The sequence below is a fragment of the Osmia lignaria genome, chromosome 5 (assembly GCF_051020975.1).
Source record: "Osmia lignaria lignaria isolate PbOS001 chromosome 5, iyOsmLign1, whole genome shotgun sequence".
Lineage (NCBI taxonomy): Eukaryota > Metazoa > Arthropoda > Insecta > Hymenoptera > Megachilidae > Osmia > Osmia lignaria.
In genome coordinates this window covers 5,194,087-5,221,073 of record NC_135036.1, presented here as the reverse complement: position 1 = coordinate 5,221,073, position 26,987 = coordinate 5,194,087, and the positions used below count along the sequence as shown (strand labels likewise).

The 26,987-nt window shown below is 34.0% G+C and overlaps 1 protein-coding gene across 8 annotated transcripts in view; it reads right to left on the bottom strand.

The window, feature by feature from the left end:
• Positions 1-26,987, bottom strand: part of Ih (hyperpolarization activated cyclic nucleotide gated potassium channel Ih) — a 158,791-nt gene that overhangs the window by 55,949 nt on the left and 75,855 nt on the right. For 7 of the 8 annotated variants that reach the window (XM_076688440.1, XM_076688443.1, XM_076688442.1 and 4 more), the window contains 2 exons: positions 18,412-18,830; positions 8,927-9,197 (listed from right to left, as the gene is read on the bottom strand). In XM_076688440.1, the coding sequence (XP_076544555.1) occupies positions 8,927-9,197; positions 18,412-18,830 (690 nt within the window). Of the gene's footprint in view, positions 1-8,926; positions 9,198-11,762; positions 12,156-18,411; positions 18,831-26,987 lie in introns of those variants that run through there. The other variant, XM_034332154.2, reaches the window with a different exon arrangement.

The window sequence follows — 26,987 nt, the reverse complement described above, 5'->3', positions numbered from 1 at the left end:
TCTTCGTCCTCCTTTATCTCATTCCTCTCGAACGTTTCTCAAATCAAAAATCAGCTACCGTTTTTGAGAAAAATTGAAATTTAATTTTAAAGACATTTATTCGAATTTTTATCTTTGATTCAATAAAAATTTGCAATTCTAACGAAAATAAAATAGAGTATTGGCTTCGATATAATGATTGATCCTTTTATTAAAAAAGTAAAAAATATAATATAATTATATTTTATTATTTACAAAAATAAAATTAGGGCTTTCTTTATGGTCCGTCGTTCAAAGGTTAAGAAATGCATTATGAATTAAATTAGAATTGTGTCTCTCTCCCCCCTTGGTTCGCCATCCGAAGATTAAAAAACTCATTATATTATATTTCTTACTTTTTTAGGAAAAGGGTTAATAACTGTAAATTTAGTTTTTCTTGCTTCACTTTTGCCCGAAGGCAAGATTTGTCTTCGAGACCTACAATGTTACATTTGTTCGACGCATGGGGATCATTGAATTAATAAACGAAGATGATGGAAATGGGGCGAACAATTTCGCTAAGTGAGCAGAAAAAACGTTCGGTCGACGTCGTGTTAAATGTATTACACTGCTCGATGGAGGGCCGTTCTCGAAAAAGAAGCAGCAAATATTTTTCCTCCTTGTATAATCTTCCCTTTTATCTTGCAGTCAATCCAGACGAGAATACGAACTTTTACAAAGTAGTCGAAGAAGCACGGAAAGAAGATAAAGACTTCCGGGAAAGACGCTTTCGATGGACCCGTGAATTTATTTCGTTCCCATTTTACCGGCCATTAGTAAAATTAAAAAACCTCGAAATTAAAACGCGCCAATATTTAAGAACACAATTCAATTTATTCTCCTTTTTAAATTCACCTTTCGTGAAATGATAATGTCCCGAAAAATATGAATTTTTGTAAAAGTAACGTTAATTGGTAATTAATTTTTGATTCGATCAAATTTGACCAGCATTTCAAACGAAACTTTCGATGGAACTTAACTGTACTTTATTCCATCCGTCGTAAGATTAAAGAAAACGTAAAGGACGATCGAACAGTAATGAGATATCGAACTTATCAAAGTCCTTAAACTTCTTTCCCACTCTTAAAATTCATTTCATCTTTTTTTTATCAATTTCAAATGAAGAAACTTAGATTAAAAGTATCTGTTTCTATCTTTAATGAAAATTTCCCGGTAATTTGAACCATGAAATATCAATGATTTCATTAATCCTCCACAAATCATATGGGGTTTAATTAATCCTAGTTAATTTAAAACTGCTCTGTTTCAAAAATTGAAAAATCATGTTGCTGTTTTTGAATAAAGCGATGAAACACAATTTTAGAATGCATTTTTTATTCAAATGATATATTTGTAGATGAATAATATCCGGGATAAAATTCACCCCATATAGTTTAGGGAGTGACTTTTATTCACCTGATTAGCAGAGGATTAATTTTATTCTGTAATTCTTTTAGCTAAGATTTAATTAAAAATTAACCTTCTAACTGGAAAGCTCACTTACCAAACGCACATTCAGTAGACTCTCGTTATATTGCCTCGTGAATGATTTGATGTTCACATGAGTACCCTTCCACTATCATAGTTTATGAAAATGGTACCCTTTTATCTCTCCTTCCCCTTTCAACTAAGAACTTCGAAACATGATAAATTTTCCACTTTACAACCCCGTCAGTGGCAATATAACGAGCGTCTATTTTATGACAAGTTATCTCAAAGAGTCATCCTCAGTTAAAGGGTTAAACACTGTTGGTGCAAAAATTCTAATACTATAATAAAATTTTATTTATTTCTAATTAAATGATGCACTTCTGTCCCCCCTTCGCCTCTTTAAATCAGAGTGTGGAAATTTGACAAATTTTCCACTCTACAACCCCACCAGGAGAAGTATAACGAAAGTCCACTCAAGTATAATAAGTTAATTCAAAAAGTCATTTCCCGTTAAAAGGTTGAGCATTGTTAAAGCAGAAATTTTAATGCTATAATAAAATTCTATAATATTTATTTCTAGGGAAGAAAATATACTCAAAAAGAATCTAAAAACTTCCCCTTTCCTCCAAAATTGTCAGCATGTCTGCGTTCTAAATTTATCATTAAAAAAGCATCGTATAGAAGGCCATCAGAAAATGCCAGCGTTTCAACCTCATTTCTTGAAAAGTAGTACCAAGCTGTTCTTAAAAAGTGGCAGCTTTAAGACGTTTCGCAAACAACCCGTCGTCGGGATCTACAATTCGAGCCACGACTCATTAAAGAAGCCTCTGTTTTCGTTCCTGGTGGGCTCTTCACGCTGAAAAACGTCGAGCCGAGAGAATCGCAAACGCGAAACGTTAATTCATCACGGTACTCTAATTACAACATCTCATTAATTAAACATTTCAAGTTGTGTCGTTACGATTTCATTGACCTGTTCGATTGGCCACTGTCCAAAGAACGATCACTTTCATTCTTTCGTTTATCGTTACTATTATTCTAGTCAGGATAGTTATTTATTACTGTCAATAAGTTTGGGAAAAATTTTATAGGTCATTTTTAATCATTTCTGTAATTTAAAAGAAAAAATTCTGAAATTTAGTTTCATTTTAACTCATTATTTTTAATCGCTTCTATAATTAAACAAAAAAAAGGAATCTGAAATCCAATTCGATTTTAGCTCATTATTTCTAACAACAAGTCATTTTTAATAATTTCTGTAATTTAAGACAGAGAAATCTGAAAACCAATTTGATTTTATCTCATCATTTTTAAGTCATTTGTAAACATTTCTATAATTTAAATCCATTTTAATTTTAGCTCAATATTTTGAAATTATTTTTATCACTTCTGCAATTTAAAAAAAGAAACCTAAAATCCATTTTGGTTTTAACTCTTGACATTTTGATTTATTTTTAGATCACAAAAATGATTAAAAATGACTTACAAAGTTTTAGCGAAGAATTTTTCTAAAAAGGTAGTATCATAAATAAAATTTGTATTAAGAAGGAGAAGAAAGGAAGAAATAATTGCCAGAGCAATATCTCAGCAAAGATCAACAAACAAATTCCTCTTCAAATATCACATAAACTATTCACGATGTTTTAAGAAGGGAAACCAGGACTTCCCTGAAGAAAGATCCAAGCAACGTGTGAAACGACGTCTATTTCCTACTTCACGGAATCTTCGACGAATCCGAACGTCTCTGAATTCAACCCAATTATAGGATTCCCCCCTGCCGATTCACCAAGGCTGATCTATTCTGATTGCATCCAGGAAGCGAGTCGTATTTACGGGACGCCGATTCCAACTATAAAAACGACCTCTGATCCTCGAGGAATCAGATGCTGGATGCTCGTTTAAAGGTTTCGCTAAAAATAGCTAAGGTCTGCGTGCGAGAACAACCATTCCGCCGACACTATGATATTTATAACGATGGATTCTGGAGAAAAAAAGATCCACGACTCGTATGCTTCGAAGGAATCGCGTGTTCAGATGCTATTTATCGGTTAGCTTACGTTACATTAAGTTATGTTCACTCGATGGGGGCCAGATGCTGTCCTAGCCTCTCGGAGGGGCGATAAAGGCAAAGGGGACAAAGTTAAAGTGTAGGCGTTAGTGGAGTGGGAGAGAGGGTTTCGTCTCCCCACACGCCTTTAGTTCGGGTCGGGGACCGCTAGGTGGCGGCGAGATGATCGGTGACAGTGTTCTCGCAAGCGGTCGTCTGGCATGCAATCCGAATTGCGGTATGATAGGTGTCTGAGGCAGGGATCGTCTGTTGTCAGCCCCACTGGAGTCTGACAGACGATCCCCGAGACGAAACGCCTTTTTCCTCCCTCCTACAAAAGAGGGGTTGGGGGTATTTGCCACCAGCTGGAAAAAAGGGCTTTGGTGTCCTATGCTCTTTTTGGAGTTACCACGCTCCAGGTGGGAGCCAGGATGGCACGGAGGCGGAGCTTCAGTTGCGAAGGATTCTTTTGGGGACCAAGGAGATCGACTCCGTCCCGGGTGCCCTCGAGTTGGTTACGGGGTTAACACACCTCGACCGACCAAGGGACTGGGCGCGGAGGCGACGAAGGTTTTCCTGGGCTCTTTTTCAATGGGGTATGCGGGGGGCTCAGCCCTTGCAGCTCAGCAAGAGGAGGACTAGATAAGGTCACGAGCGTCCTAAGTAGGAGCTCAATACCTGGTGCGATCCCAGGTGTCCGATTTAGGACCCCTTTAGAAACTGAGGATAGTTTGCACAGGGCGGGGGAGGTACTGGTATAATACATAGATCTGGGTACAATACCTCCCGAAAATGCCTGAGTTCGGTCACTATGGGGGTTAATGAATAAGAATCTCACACTGCTCGCCACCGCTGATTTAGGGGATGGTAGAAGTCTATGAAGATTTTTCCATGTTTAAAAAAAAAATGCGACCCCCGGTGTTAGGTATAACAAGGGATTTAGGGGGAGGTTCGAGCTAAGACCTTCTCCGATGAGGGCACCCCAGTGCAAGACGTGGGAGGTCCCATTGCCTGAACAGGTCACCGTGAGAATTTTGGCGATAGGAATCTTACACTTCCACATCGCCCCCGAGGGGATGATCTCTCACCTTCAAAAAGAAATCCTTACACGAAATTTGGAAATTTGGGATCACCTACATATACTTGAATAATTAATAAAAGAAAAACAAAAGTACTACAATTTCTAGTATCAATAATTATTATACTAACAACATGGAAAATTGAATTCTTGAAATTTGAAAAGTTGGAATCACCTACATATACTTGAATAATTAATTTAAAAAAAAGAAAAAAGCAATAGAAAAGTACTACAATTGCTAGTATCAATAATTATTATATTAACAACATGAAAAATTGAATTCTTGAAATTTGGAAAGTTGGGATCACCTACATATAATTGAATAATTAATTGTAAAAAAAAAAAAGCAATAGAAAAGTACTACAATTTCTAGTATCAATGATTATTATACTAATCACATGGCTAATTGAAATCTTGAAATTTGAAAATTAATTACTCTACACTAAAAATTGTTCCCTAATTAGCTAATTACCCAAAAAGGTTCAGATTAAAAGTACCATTTTTATGCTTCCTCGTTTTCAAGATGCTTACAGCGTGAAGCACCTTGTACTTGAAGATTTCTTCTGAGATGCTGCATAATTGAAAGATTCCCAACGTTTTGTCATTCGCTGCCCTCCGAAAGATAACGAACGAGGATCGTTAGCAGTTGGTCGAATGAAAATTTCAACGGAATACAGAGAGTAGGTAATATTATCAGTAATTAAGCAAGATTCTGAGTAGAAGAGCTGGTACAATTTCAGGGAATTGGCACGACAAACGCATGGCTCGCTTGTTCCACGAATGGTTATGGATGGTAATTCCAGCGATTCCAGGTAGGGAGAAACATTTCAGCTTGAAATTTTCGATTAAAATCGCGTTTGCATAATAAAATCTCTGACATTTGTAATTGAACACAAATACAATGGAAATCGTCATTTTCGTTTCCGGTCATTTTCCAATGGAAAAATGAATAATGATTGATAAATCATATTGAAACGTTTGCTGTCAAAGCTTAAAATGATTTTTATTTCAAGTTTGAAAATATATTGACATTTTGATTTTAATATGTAATTTTTTAAAGTCAATATTATTTACTTTGTTTCCATTTATTATATCGACTCTTGATATGAACAACATTATAACTAAAGTTATAATGTATTGCAACTATAATACAAAAGTATTAATAAAATAACTTTTGTTTTCTGTCTAGGTACTATGCTTTTATTATAATTAGAAGAATTTTTAACTGTCAAAAATGAAACATTGTAACACTACATTTCCTAACTTTTCGTCTTAAAAACAATATATTTTGAATTATTAAAAATATGACCCATTTAAAAGTATGCAAAAAATAAGAAAGAAGCTATAGGGTAACGTATACAGTATAGGATATTGCAAATGAAAATAGTATGAAATACAAAATTAAATTAAAATAGATTCAATTAAAATTAAATTAAAATAGTAGCTTTCTCCATGGTCCGCCATTATTTCCTATTTTTTTACGTAAAGTATCAACAGCTGTATGTTTCCCTACTATTTTGAAAATTAAAGCTAAGATTATTAAAATCAACGAAGTGTACTCTATTTCAAATAATTATAATTAAAAGGGTCAACCATTGTATAAACAACTATATAAATTACCTTACCTAAATTCTTATTACACTAACTAATACAAACAGCAGATATAAAAAATAGAATCAAAAAATTGTAAATAGCTACAATGTTGTAGCTAGGTTTACAGAATATAAGCTAGTTGCAATGTTGTTCATATCAGATGTCGATATATTGTGTAAGATTAGACCACCATAGCTGTCCCAGTGACACGAATCGATGAAACAAGTCGAAACGAGCGCGTTACTCTGTTCCCAGAGGTCGAATAATTTCTTTGGCCAGTCTTTTCTCGAAATATGTTACCGTGAAGAGGAACGGTGGTTCCTGGAGACCGAACTGGACAAGGTATTCGACCCTGATACGAGAAAGTGCTTTATCCTGTCCCGGAAGAGGGTGGCTAGGATTCCCAAAGTGTCCATAATTCTTCCTGACGCGCGAGGATACAATCAACAGCGAAGAAATCCCAAGATTAAACGACCTATTCTCTCTTTCATTGCCAGATTTTCATTTAATACGATCTACAGAGGTCCAGATCGAAGAATTGCCTGTTCATTTGCTAAAAAATCAATTTCCTCAATTTAGCTTTTCAAATTTTCAATTTCATTACAAAATTCATTACAGATTGTAATTAAAACGAGAGTTTAAATATCAACATTTTGTAAACACCATTTTTCAATAAAAAAATTTATCTTTCTTGTTATTGATACCCTGCAAACATTGTGTCCATTGTTTTTTTATAAATGAATATTATTTGTGTATAACGAGAATACACCTTGAATTAAGACTTATAATTTAAGTTCATAATTTCTTTTAAAAAATAATATTCAATGGACTGAACAGAATCATCAAAGTTTTCTATAATTGACATAGAATATCTTTTGAATTGCAAAAAATAGCACAGTTTTTTAAAATGAAATATTTTCACTGTACTTCTTCCTATATAATCATGCTAGAATTACATCTCACTATTATTATTGCTTAAAACGTGTCTATCGCTGGAACTGCCTAGTGCTTTAAGAAGCTACTATAAAGTTCTACATTAATAAAGAACATTAAATGATAGATTATTATTATTGCTTATAACTATTATTATCCTATTATTAGCTTTCATTTTTCGATTGAAATATTTTTAGTATTTAATTATAATCTAGCCTCAATGTAACATAATAAATCTCATTACTTAAAAAATTACGAATTATTCTGTTCATTTCAAAGTTTCAGTTCTGGACCACTGTGTGATCTAAGGAAACGTCCAATTTTCTTTTGATACGATGTAATTCGTTGCACCCCTTTCAATAATGTTCTTTAGATGACAGAAATGAAGAAAAGAAGAAAGTTCGAAAGTTGTTAATTAATAAGAAATTTCAGGGAGAAATAGTTGAAATGGAAGTTGTTATACCTATTAGTAAGGAACAACTGTTTTCTACTTATTTTTCAAATAAATTACTGTTAATTTAAGAAGAAAAAGAATTTTTCAATACCTATAAAACTTATTTAAATTCACATAATATTAACACTTTATCTACTGAAAGCCTATTAGTAGACTTTTTGACAGTATGGGCTGTTCAAGAAAAATCAATTAATAACTTTTTGATTATTACACATTCACATATAATTTTGCTGAAATATTGCAAGTTAGATATTCTTCAATTAAGAGAAAATTGAAAAGAATGATTACACCTTTCAATATTTAATTATTGTTAATTACAATGTGGTAGTAGGTATCTATTTTATTTATGCCCGGTGGAGAATGTGTTAATCATGCAGATACCATCAATTAATATTTGCATATGAGATCAATATGTAACAGGAATTTTAGAATAGCCTGTATGATTCTGCTGACGATCGTGTTTATAGAGCAGTAAGTTATTCAATGTAGCCAGATTTATCATCGATTGTTTTTCTCGGGGCAAGATTGCGAACTGGGTCAAAGCCGATCACCGCGGCACCGAGATAATGAAGAAGAAACCTTTCGACGCAACATTTCGTTCGATTCGGATCTGTTCTATCACGTAAGGTACTTTAATTAGACGTTTTAATTGGTAATTAGGACAGATAAGAGCGGTCTATATGCACACCGATCCTCGAAAATTTTGCTGTTCGTTAGCGATCGTCTCGTTCGAAGCGTGGCTTTCAATTAACATCAGCAACTGTTCTACAAGCAAATTAATCATCTTCACGAGATGTAATTCGATTTTTATTCCGATTGAGAAGATACCAGACTGGGCTGTGAAATGATAATTTTCCAGGAAATTCCGCCATAATTATACCGAGATACAATATATGAGTAATTAATTAATTGTATCGTTAACAGAGATGTTATTAAACTAATTATGATTTCGATTTTAACCCTTGAACAACGGAGCCTGACTTTACAAAATGAAAATAATATAAATAAGTATGGAATTAAATTATAATTGTGGCTCTCTCCGTGGTCCGCCGTTTTGGAGCTCTCTTTACGGTCCGTCATCCAAGAGTTAATCAAAAGCAAAGTAATTAAGATGCAAGAAATTTTATATCATATCCTTTGAAGATTTCTTTGATAAAGGATCCTAATCTATCGAAACCGCGACACAAGTCTTACCTCTGCTCTCTGTAAGTCCTTTTTATCATCAAGATAAAACCGCTTTTCTTTTTTAAAAAAAAGAGTTGCCTAAGACCATAAAGGGTGTACCGTGGCTCGAATCTATCGAGTTGGAGAATTAAAGCGATCGATATCGCCTGTCAAGGCGAAGTAGTTTGATATCTACGGAAGGACTCACCGAAAACTGGAGCAAGGATGGATGACCCAGTGACCTGCAGCCTTCTGTCTGATCCGTTCCTTCATCAGAGCCTTCTTGCTGCCGAATAGCTTCATGGCCAACTTGTTGTCCGTGGGCTGGAACAGGGCCTGAAGCTGATTCTTCAAGAAGCTCTGCTTCACCTCCTGGCCCGGAAGTCCCGGGCCCGGCTCCTCCTTCGGCGTCCCGTAGAGGGACACATCGTCCACTCCGAAGTGGACCTTCCCGCTGCCCTTGTAATTCATCTCGTTGCCTGAAACAAAAATAAAATTCCCCTTATCAGTGGTGATAAAAAAATCTCCCTAATTAAATTTTTTGAATTTTAGATTTTTAAACAAATTTTGACAGTAATATGAAAGTGATTTTTATATTTTAAGTAATATAAAATTTTTGAAAAATGTCGACAGTGATAAAGTGATAATTTTTTAAAAATTTCAAATACTAATAATTAAAGAACCCACAGGATGCCTTTCAACAGTAATTAAACCTTAAGAACAAACTCGTCCTGACGCAATGTTTGCACGAACTTCATTAGCTGGTACATCAAGCTGACGAGTTTGCTAAACATGACACGTCGATCCATCTTCGTTGAATAAACTCAAAGAGACCAGCTTGTTCGTGAATTCTACCATCGAACAATTTGATCGATTTAATCGATCAAACGTGTTTCAAGTATGTCTTGCAAACAGTTTAATAACACTGTTAATTGTATTATGGAAACTGTAAAGGTTGTGGATTGATGAATTTTAAATCAGGTTAGTATGGAAACTTGTTTTGTCTATTGAAACAAGACAATTACACCAGCAAGGCTAATCGGTGCTCTACATCCTGTACTCGGAGTTCTAGTTCAGTCGGAGAAACGGAGTGCATTTCGAGAGCGTGCACCCATGGTGGTTCGGCGAACACGCGAACACATTCCAGCTTCCCAAACGCAGCGTGCATACACGTGAAACGTAAAAACCTCGAAGCACCGTTCGACTCGATTAAATACAGTTAGCCGAGAGAAGGCTGACTTCTTGCGGGGACAATTTTCGCGCCAGGCGAATCATTGTTGCGGACCGAACGTTCGATCGGTATCGATTCAACGACGAAGCAGAGGAATTAATATTAAATTGTCAGTTTCTCATCAATTTTTATTATGTAATTATTGTATTATTAGAATAGAGTTTTCTGCGGAAGTAAATGCAAACATGCTTTTTTTATTTCCTGCCAGGAGGAACAAAACAATTTCTGTTTTCTAAGTCGGTACAAAATTATTATCAAGGATAGCAAGTTTTTCGAACACTTTCAAAAGTTTTCAACTTCGATTAAGCATCGAATGGATTCAATATTCTATGATTAAAAAAAGATATGTTATCATAATTATTATTAGACGGGTGATATAGTTCCTCCCATGTGTTTATTATTAACCCTTGAATAGCGGAGTTTGGGTCAATCGAGACCCAAACTTATAGAAGAATGTATAATTCTTAAACGAAAGAGTTTCATATAATGGAGAAATAATTTTTAAAGCAACAGTGTAAAATTTAGAAAATGAAAATGAAATTCAAATAAGGGCTCTCTCCATGGTCCGCTGTCCGAGGTCGACAGAGGCAGACCATTGAGAGAGCCCCAATTATTCAAAAATTAGGTTTGATCAGCTCAAAGAGATATATCATTTCACGTTTCATTGTTTTAAACGAAAGAATTTCATATATTGGAAAGTATAGAATTAAAAAATGAAGTTAAAATTAGGGCACTCTCCATGGTCCGCCGTCCAAGGCTTCATTAGATATTCTTGTTGTTCTTGATAATTCAATCTGATTGTTTAACCTGTGTATTCAACTTTGTTTACTGTGTACAATTACAGTTTTTAAATCATTCTAATGCTTACCTTGTAACAAATTACCTTGTAACGGTTGACTCACACATTCATTTACATATGTAAGACTTTTTACGAATTCAATGATACATCAAACAAAAACACAATAGAATCTCAAATTCATATCCCAAAATCAGCAATAAAAATGACATCACAAATGAATTCTTCCTTTGTGAAATTTCAATTACCCTTCTAATTTCTCTCTAATGTGTAGTAAATAAAATACTATCAATTTTTACAATTTATCTCAAAATACAAATATGTTATCGAACCTTCTATAGATAGTACAAATCACACTAAATAGAATAAAAAGTGAATGGAACTTTCTTGATGAAATTTCAACTATCCTCATAATTTCTCTACAACGTGTAGTAAATAAAATACTATCAATTTTTACAATTTATCTCAAAATACAAATATGTTATCGAACCTTCTATAGATAGTACAAATCACACTAAATAGAATAAAAAATGAATGGAACTTTCTTGATGAAATTTCAACTATCCTCATAATTTCTCTACAACGTGAAGTAAATAAAATACTATCAATTTTTACAATTTATCTCAAAATACAAATATGTTATCGAACCTTCTATAGATAGTACAAATCACACTAAATAGAATAAAAAATGAATGGATCATTCTTGATGAAATTTCAACTATCCTCATAATTTCTCTATAACATGTAATAAATAAAATGCTATCAATTTTCACAATTTATCTCCAAAAACGAAAATGTTATCGAACCTTCTATAGATAGTACAAATCACAACAAACAGGCTAAAAAATGATAAAAGCAAATTTACAAATGAACCATCAAAATATCAAGAAATTTGCATTTACTCAAAGAAAATAAAAATACGAATATCAACGAAGGTATGAAAACCTTCAACAGTATATCCCTAAGGTTCCTCAGCTTCCCTAACCACCCAGAAGAGCGATCTCCCAGAAGACTCACCAGATTTCAAGTTTCTACGCGCGTGAGACAATTCCGGCCAGCTGGCGATGAATTTTCTACAGCCTTTCGGCTTGCTATCAGCGCCGGATTGCTTTCGTAGCAACGGTCTCTTCAGCTCGTTCAGTTTGCTGGCACGCGCCGCATCGTCGGCCATCGCCCGTCAAGCCAAGCACGAGGATCGTCGAGGAGGAAGGATACCTGGCCCCGTTTACCGTGTAACTGGTCCCCGGTGCAGAGGTTGACTAATGACGAAGTGAAGACCCGGGTAAAAAGAAGCGGGACTCCTCGCGCGAGGCGAAAGCCGGAGGAAGACGAAGAGAAGAGAGAGAAACGGTGACCGGTTTTATTGTCGAGCCGACTACGCCGGCGACCAGCGTGCTTTCGTTCGGTTTCCATTCTTTCCAACGACTAACACATGCAAATAACCGCGACAATCTACCAGTCTCAACCTTGACCCTCCCCCCCGTCGACGGTCGAATTATCACCCGCGATATTTCAAACGATGCACACCCGCGCGACGCCACTGTTCCGCCACTCTGACAAGGGAAGTTCGGTAACTCGATAATTCCGATTTTTTTGAAACTTTTCAGGTTTATAGAGGACCTCGAGAAAAGTATAGTGCAATTTTTGTTTCTGGCCCGATTTCAGTTCTTCGGGGTGAAAACACCCCCTGAAGGTAGACAGGTGTTTCCCTGTGTATCTTTAAAATTATCGTAGATATAAAACAATGATTATAATAATTATACAAGTGAAAACGCGTGAAAAGTGCACGTATCGGTGAAAAGTATTTAAATACGACTTTGTTGGGGAAATTTAGCATACATATTTGCATTTATAATGAGGTTCTACGTATTTTTCGACGTGACAGAGAATTCAAAATTTTTCAAAATAATTTTTCAATAGAATTTTTATTAATTTAATTGTCTCGTTTTATAGAGCATTAAAAACCATTTAATGTTTATTATAATCATTTTTTTAGATCTACGATGGTTTTAAAGATATACAGGGAAGTATGGAAACGCCTACCCACCTTCAGGGGGTGTTTTCACCCTGAAGAATTGAAATTGGGCCAGAAACAAAAATTGCACTTTACTTCTCTTGAGGTCCCTTACAAATCTGCAGTTTTGAAAAAATTGGAATTTTCGAGTTACCGAACTTCCCTTGTGAGTGCGTGTTGCCTCGGGATCACCTTCTGGGATTTTGGAATATTTCAAGAATTCGCATTTTGAGTGCCTTTGCGAATTAATATAACGGAATAGTTCTGAAAATGGAAAGCTTCATTTAGTGAAGTTTGAAGAGTTTGAGAAGTGGAGGATTTTTAGGATTTCCAGGATTTTGAAAATTGAATTTCGAGTGCTTTTGTGAATAATTAAGTAAATGGTTTGGAAAATGAAAAGGTGTGAAAGTTGTGGTTTATTTTCCTGTTAGGCAAAATCTGACGAGTTTAGGAACTGTGAAGGACCTCAGAGGATTTTGAAGAATCTCCAGGATTTTGAAAATTGAATTTCGAGTGTTTTTATGAATTAATGAATAGAATAATCGAGTAGATGGCTCAAAGAATGAAAAGGTGTGAAAGTTGTGGGGCAAAATCTGAAGAGCTTAAGAAGTTTACAAGATCTCAGAGGATTTTGAAGGATTCCAGGGATTTAAAAATTGAATTTCCAGTTCTTTTGTGGATTAATGGATAGAATAATCGAGTAAATGGCACAGAAAATGGAAAGGTGTGAAAGTTGTGGCTTGTTTTGTTGCTAATGTAAGCGAAATTTGATGAGTTTCGGAAGTATAAAGGACCTCGAAGGATTTTGAAGGATTCCCGGAATTTCATGGTTGAGTGCTTCTGTGAGTCATAACAGGTGAAATATTTAAGGAGTGTTCGGGGAATTCAAAGTATGCAGAAGTTGAGGTGTGCATTAATGCTCGAGTTGCATGAGTTTGGAGGTGTTCGGAGGATTTTGAAGAATTTCGTCATTTCCCTTTCACACTTTCACAATTTTGAATTCAAAACTAACGATTAATAATAGTAATTACTTGTATACATATTTCAGATTTTAATTAACACGTTGAAATGATTTAACACTTGCCTAAATAATTTAATAATAAAAAGTAACGAAATATTATTTTAAATAATACTGCTAGGATAACGTATACAATAATCAACCCCTTCTTTTCCATTTTTTCTTGCCTAAAAAAGTAAGAAGTGTAATATAATGCATTTTTGAACCTTTGGACTGCGGACCATGGAGAGAGCCACAATTTTGATTTAATTTGGTACCTCATATTATCTTATTTTGTTTCAGAATTATACATTTAATTTCAGCTTAATCTCCTTGTATATATTTTGTAAATATGGGTCACGATTGACCCAGGCTCCGCTGTTAAATAATAAAATATTATTATCTTTCACAGATCAAATACTTTTTCTTCTAAATAGAATTACAGTTTATTATGTTTATATAATAAATTATATAAACAGATTTTTATATAATTCCAGATAATTTCCAGATTCACCTGGAGGAGAAATAACTGTCCCCGGTAATGGGGCGCACTCGAACTGATTTTTTGAAAGGGTTAAGGCCGTATTAAAAGGGTTAAATAAAAAAATTACTCCCACCACTATTATTTTGAAAAATTTTGATTATGCATTCAATTATATTTTCTGCTTTCTTAGGAAAAGAAATGGTAACTGTATACATTACCCTATTGTAAAAATAATGTAAAATAGCAAATAAAAAGCTTGCATTTTGAAATTTGAAAATTAATCATTCCTATTCTCAATAATTAAAACTTTAATACGTCCCACTACAAATGCCCATTTTCACTGTAGCATTCAACGTATTAAAATATAACAGAAAAAAAATTGATAAAAAATTAATCATAACCACAATTTCGACCAAAACACTGTAACACGACCTTGGAGATACGAAGTGTTTCTTTCCTTACGATTTTTATCAATGAACTTTGCTATAGGTAATTCGTAAATAAATTATCGCATACAAGAAGAAATCTACATAGAAACGACTCATTTACTGTGCTCAAACGCCATTCTTTTTCCTGCGTAACATTTAATTAACCCAAGCTTTAATAATCTCCAGTTACGTATATTCATTGTTGCGTTTGATACACAGCTGATAACTGAATGATTCATGCCTTTATGTGAGATTTACGTTGCTCTGTGGTCGAACAAATGCTGAGAACGTTGATTCTCGAGAGAAAACTATAAAACTTCTAGAAATTGAAACAAATCGATTTCGTTCATTTATATTGGAAAATTATTGTTTTAAAATACTTGAATCTATTTTTAAAATTGAAAATAAATTAGAAAAATGAAAAATAAATTAGTATATACAATATAATTAGCATCTTTCATCTCTAAACAATTTAAAATACATTTTGATAATTAAAAAAAAGAAATTTTGAAATTTATTTTGGTTCTTGATAAAAAATACAAATAAAAATGTTTGAGAATATTTTCAAGGCTCGTTCGTATTGACTAACTATAGTGCGTTTAAAATATCACAAATATGTACATAGTCTTCATGAATAGATGATTTATTAAAATCTCCAATTAAACAAATCATTTTTAATGACAGTAAATTCAAACGTGGATACCAGTAATGTTAATCGATTCTTATGAAAGGAATGATCAACCATAGAAAACAAACTCTATGATTCACACATTTTTCACTCGATGACGTTTAAAAATCATCATATTTAACAGAAAATTACCATAGTTGTCCATAAATAAATCGTATAAGACTTAGATTATCCTCCGATTATACTAATGATTTGTATACATGTATAATTAAGGATAAAGAAAATTTATTCACACACTACTCAGTTGCTAATTATTCTAATTACAACTTCATTTCAATGTATAATCATTTGAAATTTATCTCTTTGCTTACACAAAATAAACTTATCAACTTCTTGCATACATTATGATTTAATTTTATTCAACTAAATAAGGAAATTTATTCCGAGACTTCAAATTAATAATCATATAATTAAAATTTCTAAAAATTATTCACAGGTTTTAAAAAAGCTTAATATTGAAAATTTAAAGTAAATTTATTAATATTTAAGAATGCATGACCAAAGAATGAAAAATTAATGTTTTCCTATAATCAGGAAAAAAAGTATCAGTGGAAATTAGAAATATGTAATCGATCATTAACATAAGGATTAAGTTGTAAACCGAGAATTTATCGAGTGTTAAGTAAGATGTTGATTATCATCGAAAGAACTTTATTTCTTCGTGCTTTAGCTGACTGTCACGTGCTCGTAAACCACGTAGACCGAATGGCAAGCCACTTTTGATTACTCTTCTATATCGCAACAACCGATAATGGGCTCGTTACGCGCATTTGTCGACGAATAAACGAGCTCCATGGCATTGCTCCATATTTTCGCTAGAACGCGTGCACCACATTTAAATTCACCACTTTTGTTCGAACCGGAATACACGAACTCTAGGTTTCAATGAAAATCATTTATGAAAATATAAACACACCGTATTTTAACAAAAACTTATCAAATTATAAATAATTTAACACTTTTGACCCATATATGGATGACGTTTGAATTCCTATCCATCACTCATATTATTAAAAATTCTTTGACTTACTTAATTAGATATTTGAAATTGGATAAAAATATAATGAAATATTGTAAAGATAATATGAATAAAATTTGTGAAGACAAAAGTAATACTTAATGGATTTTTCAATGTCGCAATCGAAGTGTTAATATGTGAAAAAAATTTGCAAACACATTTTCATAAAGAATTATTAATTTTTCTATAAAAATAAAATTTATCTTTATAGAATTTCTAAAGATCGTTCAAGTTCAATGTTGAATTCGTATTATTACCTCATCACCTAACACCTAATTTATCCTTCAATTTTTCTAATTTCATTGATGTGATCACCTAGGAAACATTGTTTCATGGATACAGCGAAAAAAAGGTTAAATTGCATCGATGACACATCGTACATCTTGGCAATAATTCCTGGCGTGTTTGGATCCACACGTGTGGGTGTCATTATGTGTTACACTAAATGAGCTTGATATATAAGTGGAGGAAACGTAGGTGTCTAATGCTGTCTATTAATGCAATTATTGTTACCTTTTGCTTGTCATAATTTTTAACAGCCTTTTTTAATGAAAATGTTGAGAAATGAATTTAAAAAACAATAAGGGGACATGAATGCAAATAGAAAGTGTGAGAACGTTAAAAATCCAACAAATTACTGTTTTTTAAACACACGCGTCAAGTGGTTTGCTCAACTTTTATTTGCAGTTGAAAAAAAAAGGACATAAAAGGGATTAAATGCAGTGAGAGAACGGGCATTAAGCTAATTGACGTCAAGCTTGCTCATACCGCTATTAAATCACTTTTGTGAATCGTGCAACAACGTGACAAACGTTTCCACCTTTTCCAGCGAACACGTCGCAAATCTCGCGTGAAAACGTGAAGAGTATCTGTCGCAAGCTGGCCAATTAAATTTCCGCCCGGGGAAGATTCAAACTGTAACTCAATGCCCGCGGACGAAACTAGAGGTGTAGGTTTTCATACAATCCTGACAGCGCTCTAAAGTTTCCATCTAAATATTGAATCAGACTCCTAAGTCCTCTTTGTTTGGCAAATATCCTCCATAAATGAAAATTTCTATACTTTTATCACTTGTGAAAAGTCTAAAAATTAGTCCTTTTATATCAAAATTGAAAAAATTATCAATGCTATCTAAGAAAATTTTTATTCTATTACAGTTTTAATTAATATACTCTTTTGCTGTTATTTTATCAAAGGTATAGGTAGCAAAAGATTCATAGATTGTGGAGTTTTTGCAGTTGAACCTTTTTATAAAATATTAACTGGTATGAATAAATAAAGGTATTACCTTTACCTCATTTTAATTCAAAATTAAATATACAATTTTTAAATTAGAGTTTCTTGAATTGGAAGAATAATTTTTAAAAGGACAATGTACAATTTAGAAAATGAAATTAGAGCTTCTCCATGGTCCGCCGATAGAGGGTTAAAAAATCCATTATGAATTAAATTAAAATTATAGCTTTCTCTATAGTCCACTGTTTTAGGGGTCTCTCCATGGTCCGCCATCAAAATATTAGACAAATTTCCATACTGTTTATTATAATTTTCTTTTACGGTAAAAAGTAATTTACTTCACAAATTATTATTTTTTTCTAATTTTTGCAATTAAGTAAAGATAAGTTAGACTAAAGTCTAAAAAGTTAGACTGAATTATTTATACTCAACAAAATATTTACTATTTTAAATACTTTCAAATGCTTCTACTTTTAACTTCATTTTTATTATTCATACCGTCCATTATCTTTTGCATATTTTAAGCATTCTGAAGAGTTACAATTTATCTTTTTTGTTCTACCTACTCTAAATATTTCACATGTTCTGTGTACACTCTGTTGTATTAAAAATGCTTAAAAATCCACAATCAATTTTTACCAAAATGAAAATAATAAATAAACAAAATATCTTTTTTGGTTTACCTAGTACATACATGTTTCACGTGTTCTGTATACATTTTGTTGTATTAAAAATGCGTAAAAATCCACAACCTATTTTCCGCAAAATGAAAATAATAAATAAACAAAATAAACAACTCACCTTGGTCGGCCACGAAATCGGTGATGAGCAATGTCTCGTCGTCTAGAGCAGTGACGAGGCTGTCCGTGCAAGTGTTCGTGTTCTCGATGCTGATCTTGATGCTGTCATCTTTGTTAAGCCGTGGATAATTGTTCGTGGCGGGGTTATTACCGGCGTGGCAGTTATTATTGTTGTTATTATTATTATTGTGGTTGCTGTTGTTGTTGTTATTGTTATTGTTGTTGCCGCCTTGTTGCTGGCCGAGGTGGTAATGGGGTGAACGAACGGATTCTGTGCTGCTGGTGTGCAAACTGATCCCTGTAGTCGCTCTTCCGTTCACCAGTCGTAAACTCGGTGCCCGTCGACCTCCACCTCCTCCTCCTCCACCCCCACCAGCGTTTGTCACAGAACGACCGCCACCGCCGCCACCCTCGCCCTCCCTGGAATTACATTAGATTCTTCGTTTACAATGTCTACGTTTGCATTCGAATGGCGAACCATTCGTTAAAAGATTCAGAAACACCACCAAGGGGTGAATTTATGGAAAATTTAGTAACCTGAAGGGTTACTTCACTTGCATTCCTGAGGATAATTTTCCTGGATATTTGGAAATGTGAAGGGTGGAAAAATTGAATAAAAGTGATTGAAACGGTGGTATTTTTGACTATGATTAACCCTTTGACTGCTAAGTACTATAAACTTAAACGTTCTACATGTACGAAATAAGAATTGAGTCAACAACACATTTTTTCTTATTTCATTTTATTTCTCAATTTATTTTTCATTTTTTTTCTCATTATTTTATCATATTATAATCTGATAACATATAGTGTGTAATTAATAATATGCATTGATTTATTTGATTATGATTAAGATATACAAGAAACAAACTATGGATGCATGTCTACTGCACCTGACGCACATGTGCGTCCATAGCAGTCAAAGGGTTAAGAGGATATTATTTTAGACTGTAATTAGTCACTTCAAAAATACTCAGCAAATTACAGCGTTTTAATACTTTGAAGGCTTCTTGCATTGCATGCTAATTAACGATTTGGATGCAAAAATCAAACATCTCCAACTTTTCTAATTTTGTAAGAACTTGAAAACACTGTTTAAAAATATTTCTCTTAAACATATAATAAAATCTGAATTTCTACCAAAAATGGAGCTGCCTGGTTCTTGTATTCAATTCTTCAATTAAAATATGAAAATATAATAAATTTCCCACGAATGATTGCTTAATATTCATTCTAATTTCAAACACGATTATACTATCATCAACGCTAATGGAAATCCAAATGTTTGCCCTATGGCAAGATACCGGGAGCCAATTTACATTACAGAGTTTGACGCGTGCGGGGAAGCGATTTCTCTCTTAAACGAGCTGCAAAAGTCGTCGACGAAGGAGCAGCGTTAGTATCTTAATTGTGATCGGTATACATATCCTGGCTTGAACGTTCGAATAGCCACCCTTGAAAATTGGCTGGCTAACGCGCGTACTTAGCGAAACCGTCCTCGAGGCGCGTCCCACTTCTTAATCTTTCCATCTCGAATGAAATCGTCCTTGTGATTCTGGACACCCGTCTTATCGCGCCGTTTTATCACCCCCGACAAATTGTCCCCTCTTACAGATTCATCCTTTAATTGTATCGCATCGCTCGAATTAAGCGGAGGATTCTGTTAGCTGACTTCTTAATTACTAATTAAGGGATGGAATCACTGGGACGATCAGAGATAAATATTAGATTTTATTCATTAAGTTATTTTTTGTTCTATTTTGTTCCATTGACCTTTCTAGATAATTAGGTCCTAGTGTTAATGAAGATAATTAAAGTTTATTTATACTGATAGTTGGTTAAATTAAATTTGAGAAAATTTCAAGTTCCATAAATATAATATTTATGATGATTAACCCTCGGACCTAGTATTTCCCTAGTATTAACCCCAGTATTTCATATTATTTTAATTTTTTTAATTTTACACTGCTTCGTTAAAAATTATTCCTCCAATATATGAAACTCTTTCAATTCAAAATTATACACTTGGCTTATTGTTAGAATTAATATCCTTGTATATATTTTGCAAGTTTGGCTCACGATTGACCCACGCCCCGTTATTCAAAGGTTAATAAAAATTAAAAATACCTGGAATAGAATTTATAAAGATAGCTCAATTTCAAGAATACATTTTTAAATCATCCGGATCGGTTATAAGGAATTTGGCGAGTTAATTTTAACGACGTGCTAATTCTCCAAGGTGTCAAACGAAAGAAATCTTCTTTACGAGTAAATATAAACTTTATTTCTCGGTTGTCTACATAAAAACGTGTTATAGCCGCTCAACGAATGGAATTTGTAGAATTTGCATCGCAGCTGCGTTACTTCATCTCTCAAATACAAATAAAAATCCGAAAAATTACGATTTCTTTCTGTGCAGAAAAAAATTCGTAAATAAAACACCGAATAATAAATCTTTAAATGAAACTTGAATGAAATAAAAAGCTTGAATATCCAGTTCTGAGAAATACAGAAACGAGCTTTCAAATATTAGAATGCTTTCACATTATTCCAAAGCTTAAGGGTTCCCCGACTTTTTTCAGGACGTATCAGACACAGTCGTCGGAAAGTAATGAAGAAGAGGATCTTATCGATGAAAACAGATCACAAGAAGATCCAAGTACAAGAAAACGTGGCATAACGATCCCAGGTCACTGTTATCGACAGCTCGTTTTGCAGAGAAGCATTTCTTCTTACAGTTACCCTGCCCTCTGATCCCAATAGCAGATAAATATCTGCCATCCACGATACTGCAACCTTCTGTTTCCAATTTTTTCCCTCCGCAACGGAAAGCAATATCGAAGAGCAAACATATTTTACGAACCTTCTGCTCGAATAATATAACTGCAATGTCAATCAACTAATTGAGAAATTTTTATAATCTTTAATTATTAAAGAAATACTAAAAATTATAATAAAAAACTATTGTTATCCCACCCATGGGGTGTAATGGCCAAAAATGACACTTTAAAACAACAAAATTAATGAGATTATTTACAAAGGACAAATTAAAATGAAATAAATTAAGAATCGTAGATGATTTATACCTGGTTTGTTTTTCCATTTTTGTCTTTTAGATTTCTTTAAAAATAAATGAATTTACAATAGCCATAACACCCTATCTTCCCCTATATAGGACCCCTTCTCTACATTGTCATTTTTCGAAATAGATTAAGAATTATACATTGTTTATACCTCGTTTTTATTTTTTATAATTTTGATTGTTAGATTACTTTAAAAAATAAATTAATTAACAATAGCCATAATACCCCACCTGCCCCTATATAGGACCCCTTTTTATATTGCCATTTTTCCCGGGGGTTGCCTAAGGGGAAAGGCGTGGAACTTGAACCACTACATATTTTCTCTGAGGAAGCCTTGTTTGCTCGTGAGTGTACACAGCTGCGAACGAATAATCGCGGTTAATCTTCAATAAGTACACGCGCAATAATGCTTTTCAATTCTCTGAGGTCAGTTTCAAGTACGCCAATGAATATTTATTAGTGCTAAATCAAGGGACTCGAGAGAAGCTTTCGGAATACAAATAACCGCGTGTTCACCTCTTGCAAACACGAACGTCAATATCTTCTTGTGAACAAGGACAAAATGAAATTATTATTGAAAGCTGAACGCTCACTTCGTCTCTTGTTTATCCTCTTACACAATTCCTTCGATACGTTGAGCAAAATTTACGGGGAACTTTGAAGAACATCCGGGAACAAATGGCTTGGGATTCGTGATGAAAATTGAAAACACAAAGAGGAAGTTGTTAATAATTTAACGAATAAGAGGAAGACAACTGGGTTTAATCATTTCGAAATTTTTGCAATAACTATTAAAAGTTTTTAATTAATAACTTTTAAAATGTAAATTGAAAAAACCATCAAAAACCAAAGACTTTTAATTTATCTATTATTATCAAAATCCAATAAAAGTTCAAATTCCTCCACCTTTTAATGCTTCCTGGTTATTCAAGTAGTGCAACTGCACTTTTGAAGTGCATCGTTGCACTAATGAAAAGCCTAATATATACAAAAATAAAATTCCCAGTATCACCCAATTTTTATTTACCTATTATTAATAAAATCTAAGAAAAGTTTGGATCCCCCACCCTTTAATGCATCCTGGTTGTTCAAGTAGTGCACTTGCACTTCTGAAGTGCATCGTTGCATTCATGAAAATCAAATACGAAAATAAAATGTCTAGTATCACCCAATTTTAATTTATCTATCATTATCAAACTTATAAATAGAGATATATATCTCAAATCTAAATTAGAATTATTCATCTCGAAATTTTTGCAGTAATTATTAAAAGTTTTTAATTAATAGTTTTTAAAATGCATAACTCTTCACCGAGGACGGTATATGCAAAGTTCCCCTTAATTAGTAGGATGTTAGGCTATCTTGGGTCACCATTGACCCACGCGACACAGAACCTACTAACCTTCCTCGTTCGCAGAAAAAAAGGAATTCGTTTCACGCATGCCACGAGTCGTTTAACAAGCTTCGCGAGCAACTCGATGAACCGGACTTAATTTCACTTTCATTGAATGCGAGGAAACCTCGCGTCGCGGATAAATTTGCAAATTAATTCTATTGGCTCGGTGCGTCGCGAGATGAATATGGCCTCGCGCATTTATTGAACCGCGCGGACGATCGTTCCGTCGCGGAATATCCGTAGAAAAAGTCGCGTTTCTATCCAGCTTGGGAATCACCTGAATTATGCAGCTTTGTCTATGCAAATTTTCCACTTAAAGACGGAATTAACTCTTCGTTACTTCCTTTAGACTGACTTGCAAACTTCTCGTTAAATATCTTAGAAGCAAGATTTGAAACAATTAGGACATATTATACAATAATAATTTCAGTTGATAGTATACTTTGTTATAAGTTAAAAGCTAAATTGATATATAGAAGTTAACCGTCGCGTCGGTCGGCGGACCATGGAGAGAGCCTCAATTTTAATTTAATTTTCTACAAATTAATTCTGCACATTCCCTTTTTTTTTTAATTGAAATGTTTTCATATTTTCGCGATCTTATGCAGCTTGGAAATCACCTGAATTATACAGCTTCGTCTATGCAAATTTTTCATTTAACGACAGAATTAATTCTTCGTTATTTCCTTTAGATTGATTTGCAAACTTCTCATAAAATGTCTTAGGAAAAGAGTTAGGAACTTTTTTAGAAAAATAATTTCAGTTAATACTATACTTTGTTAGAAATTAAAATCTACATTGATATTTAGTGGTTAACCCTTTGACGGCGGACCATGGAGAGAGCCCAAAAATTTAATTTTCTACAAATTATTTCTGTGCCATCCCTCTCTTTTTAATTGAAGATTTATTTTTAAGAAATCATAGAAATTTCAATAGTAATTAAAATATTAATTAAGAAAGCATAGTGCTAAAGACATCAAATTAATTTGTATATCCAATATTGTACAGAGTGTTTAAAAAATACATAAATAAATAAAAATAAATAATTTCAATTCCACCCAAACATATCCACACTATTAGGTCCTTTATAAATGAAGATAGCACCGAACCCCATGGAAGGCGCACGACACATGGTATCGAAGGAAAGGGTTACGATTTACCCGGGAAAACACGTCGACCCAGTTTCCATCGAATCGGAAGCACGTTACAACCGCCTATCGAGAACGAGAGAACACTCGCGACCCATTGTGATCATCCTTACTCTATTGAATCGAGCCACGCGACCCGGCCTAATCGAACGCTAATTATCCTTCTCCCAATTAACAAGCGCCGATACCGGTTCGGGAACAATGCAACCCGACGGGGGAAGAGCAGAGGGTGGGCGCAAAAAATAGCGACGAGTGGCTGTCTCACCTTGTCTGCGAGGCTGCGTTCGCACGTTCCTCTCTCGGCTGCCTCGAGAAAAAGCGACGTGGACGGGTCAGGGAGACGGAACACCACGGACACAAGTGGCCCGGGACACGTGAAAGGGACCAGCGGGCGAGAGGGGGTGGTAAAATGCTTGGGTGAACACGTACGACACACATCGGGGCTAGTCTTTTTTTTACACGCGAATCGAGTCATCGGTGATGACTTTAGACGGAGATCTGTGAATTTTCAAGGTTCTCGAACAAGAATTTGATTTTTCAAATATAAATTAATTTTTATAATTTTAGAACGCATGTTAAGTTACAAATGAAGCTTAGAAAATAAAAAAGATATAATTAAGAAAAAATTATATATCTAATAATTTAAAGTATATTGCCAGGTGTATGATAGGGTTCTAAATTGAACCTTTGATTAATATTGATGTCCTTTTAATATGATGTAATATTTAAAAAAAGTATTTGACACGTTTCTTTTTAGTGGCAATCGTACACTGAAGAGGTGGAAAGAGTTCTTGAAGTTTGAGTGGCGCAGTTGGAGGGCATTTAATAATTTGTATTAAAAGGGTGAAATTAAAAGTTCCAATTTATTTGTATTTTTAATGCCAATTTTTTATGAAAATTGTTTAATATTTTACTAAAAAACTGAGTAAAAAGATATCGATTGATATAAATAGGATGGTTCCATTAAAAAAAGGAGTGCAACTGTACCTACTTCATAAGTGCATCGTTCTAAAGCTCGTTGCACTCTGAGTGTCCGAACAGTGCAACTGCACTTTATGAATGCATCGTTACATTCGTCAAAAAACAATAAATGTATACAAACAACGGTTACTACATATGCAATATTCGTTGAAGCTTCGAATCCTCCCATATTCAAATGCACCCTCAATATTTGAAGAGTGCAACTGCATTTTTCAAGTGCATCTTTACATTCATGAAAAACTAAAATTTCCACTATTACCCAATTTCAATTCACCTATCATTGTTAGAATCCAATAATAGTTCGAAGGCCCCACCCTCTAATGTATCCTGACTGTTCGAGAAGTGCATCGTTGCACTCATCAAAAACCAAACATACGAAAATAAAATCTACAGTATCACACAATTTAAATTCACATTATTATCAAAATGCAATAACAGTTTGAATTTTCATCCTCTAATGCATTTTGACCGTTCAAGAAATGCAACTGCACTTTTGAAGTGCATCGTTGCACTCATCGAGAACCAAACACATACGAAAATAAAATCTGCAGTTACACAATTTTAATTCACCTATCATTATCAAAATGCAATAAAAGTTTGAATACCCTACCCTCTAATGCATCCTGACCGTTCAAGTAGTACAACTGCACTTTTGAGGTGCATCGTTAAATTCATAAGAAAACAAATGCATCTATAAATAGAGCTGCCAGTGTCATCGAATTTTAATCTATCTATCATTATCAAAATTCAGTAAAAAATCGAATCCCCCACCCTTTAATGCACCCTGACCATTCAAGTAGTGCACCTGCACTTTTCAAGTGCATCGTTGCACCCACGAAGAACCAGATACATACGAAAATATAATTTCCAGTATCACCCAAGTTAATTTACCTATTATTATTAAAATCCAATAAAAATTCGAGTCCCTCACCCTCTGATGCGCCCTGGCCTTTCAAATAGTGCAATTGCACTTTTGAAGTGCATCGTTGCACCCATGAAAAACCACATACATACGAACATGAAATTTTCAGTATTACCTACTATTAATTAACCTATCATTATCAAAATCCAATTAAATTTCAAATCCCCCCACCCTCTAATATATCTTAACTGTGCAAGTAGTGCAATTGCACTTTTGAAGTGCATCATTGTATTGATGAAAAAAGAAATGCATCTATATCAAATTCCAATAAAAATTCGAATATATCCAAGCCACGAATGCACTAAAAGCATTTGCATCGGGAGACGAAAGAAGAACATCAAAGTCTCGGTGAAAAGAAAACTTCCTCGACCCTGGGACAGAGAAAAACGATTGTCACACTTAAGCGCGAGACGAGTACCCGGTGTTGAACGGGGACTCGCGTGCCTCGGGAGCACAACGGACACATTCATCCTCGCCCACTCTCCCTCTCTCTTTCTCTCTCTCTCTCCCACGAGTGGCACCCGTCTCATCTTCTGTGTACAATCCGAGGGTGCACATGCACGCGGATGCAACCTCCGGTCGGCACTAGAATCTATTTTAAGAAACTTCCCCGCTGGCTGATGCGGTCGACCGAGAAGAACAACATACATATTACACATACACGGTATGTCAAAAAATATACAAAAATATTTTATGTATTTTGAATATTCAACATCTTTTCATTTTTGTAAACAGAAAATTTCGGTGAATCTGCAGAAAAAGCTCTCCCTTATCAATTTCAATGGTTTTTAAATATATTTATTGTAAAACTTGATATCCTTTCATTCCTTAATTAACTCATTTCAATAATTTTGAAGTGAACCTAACCTAACCTAATTTAGAGGGGTTGGAGAAAAAGCTTGAATTTAAAAAATGTGGAATTCTATATTATTTTTAACCTAGTCAGTAGATTAACTTCGATTAGGTTAAATGAATGCTCTGGCCACACAAGTCAAAATAAAAAATAATTAAAATCAATTGTATTTAATCTTTAAGCCCACTCGTTAA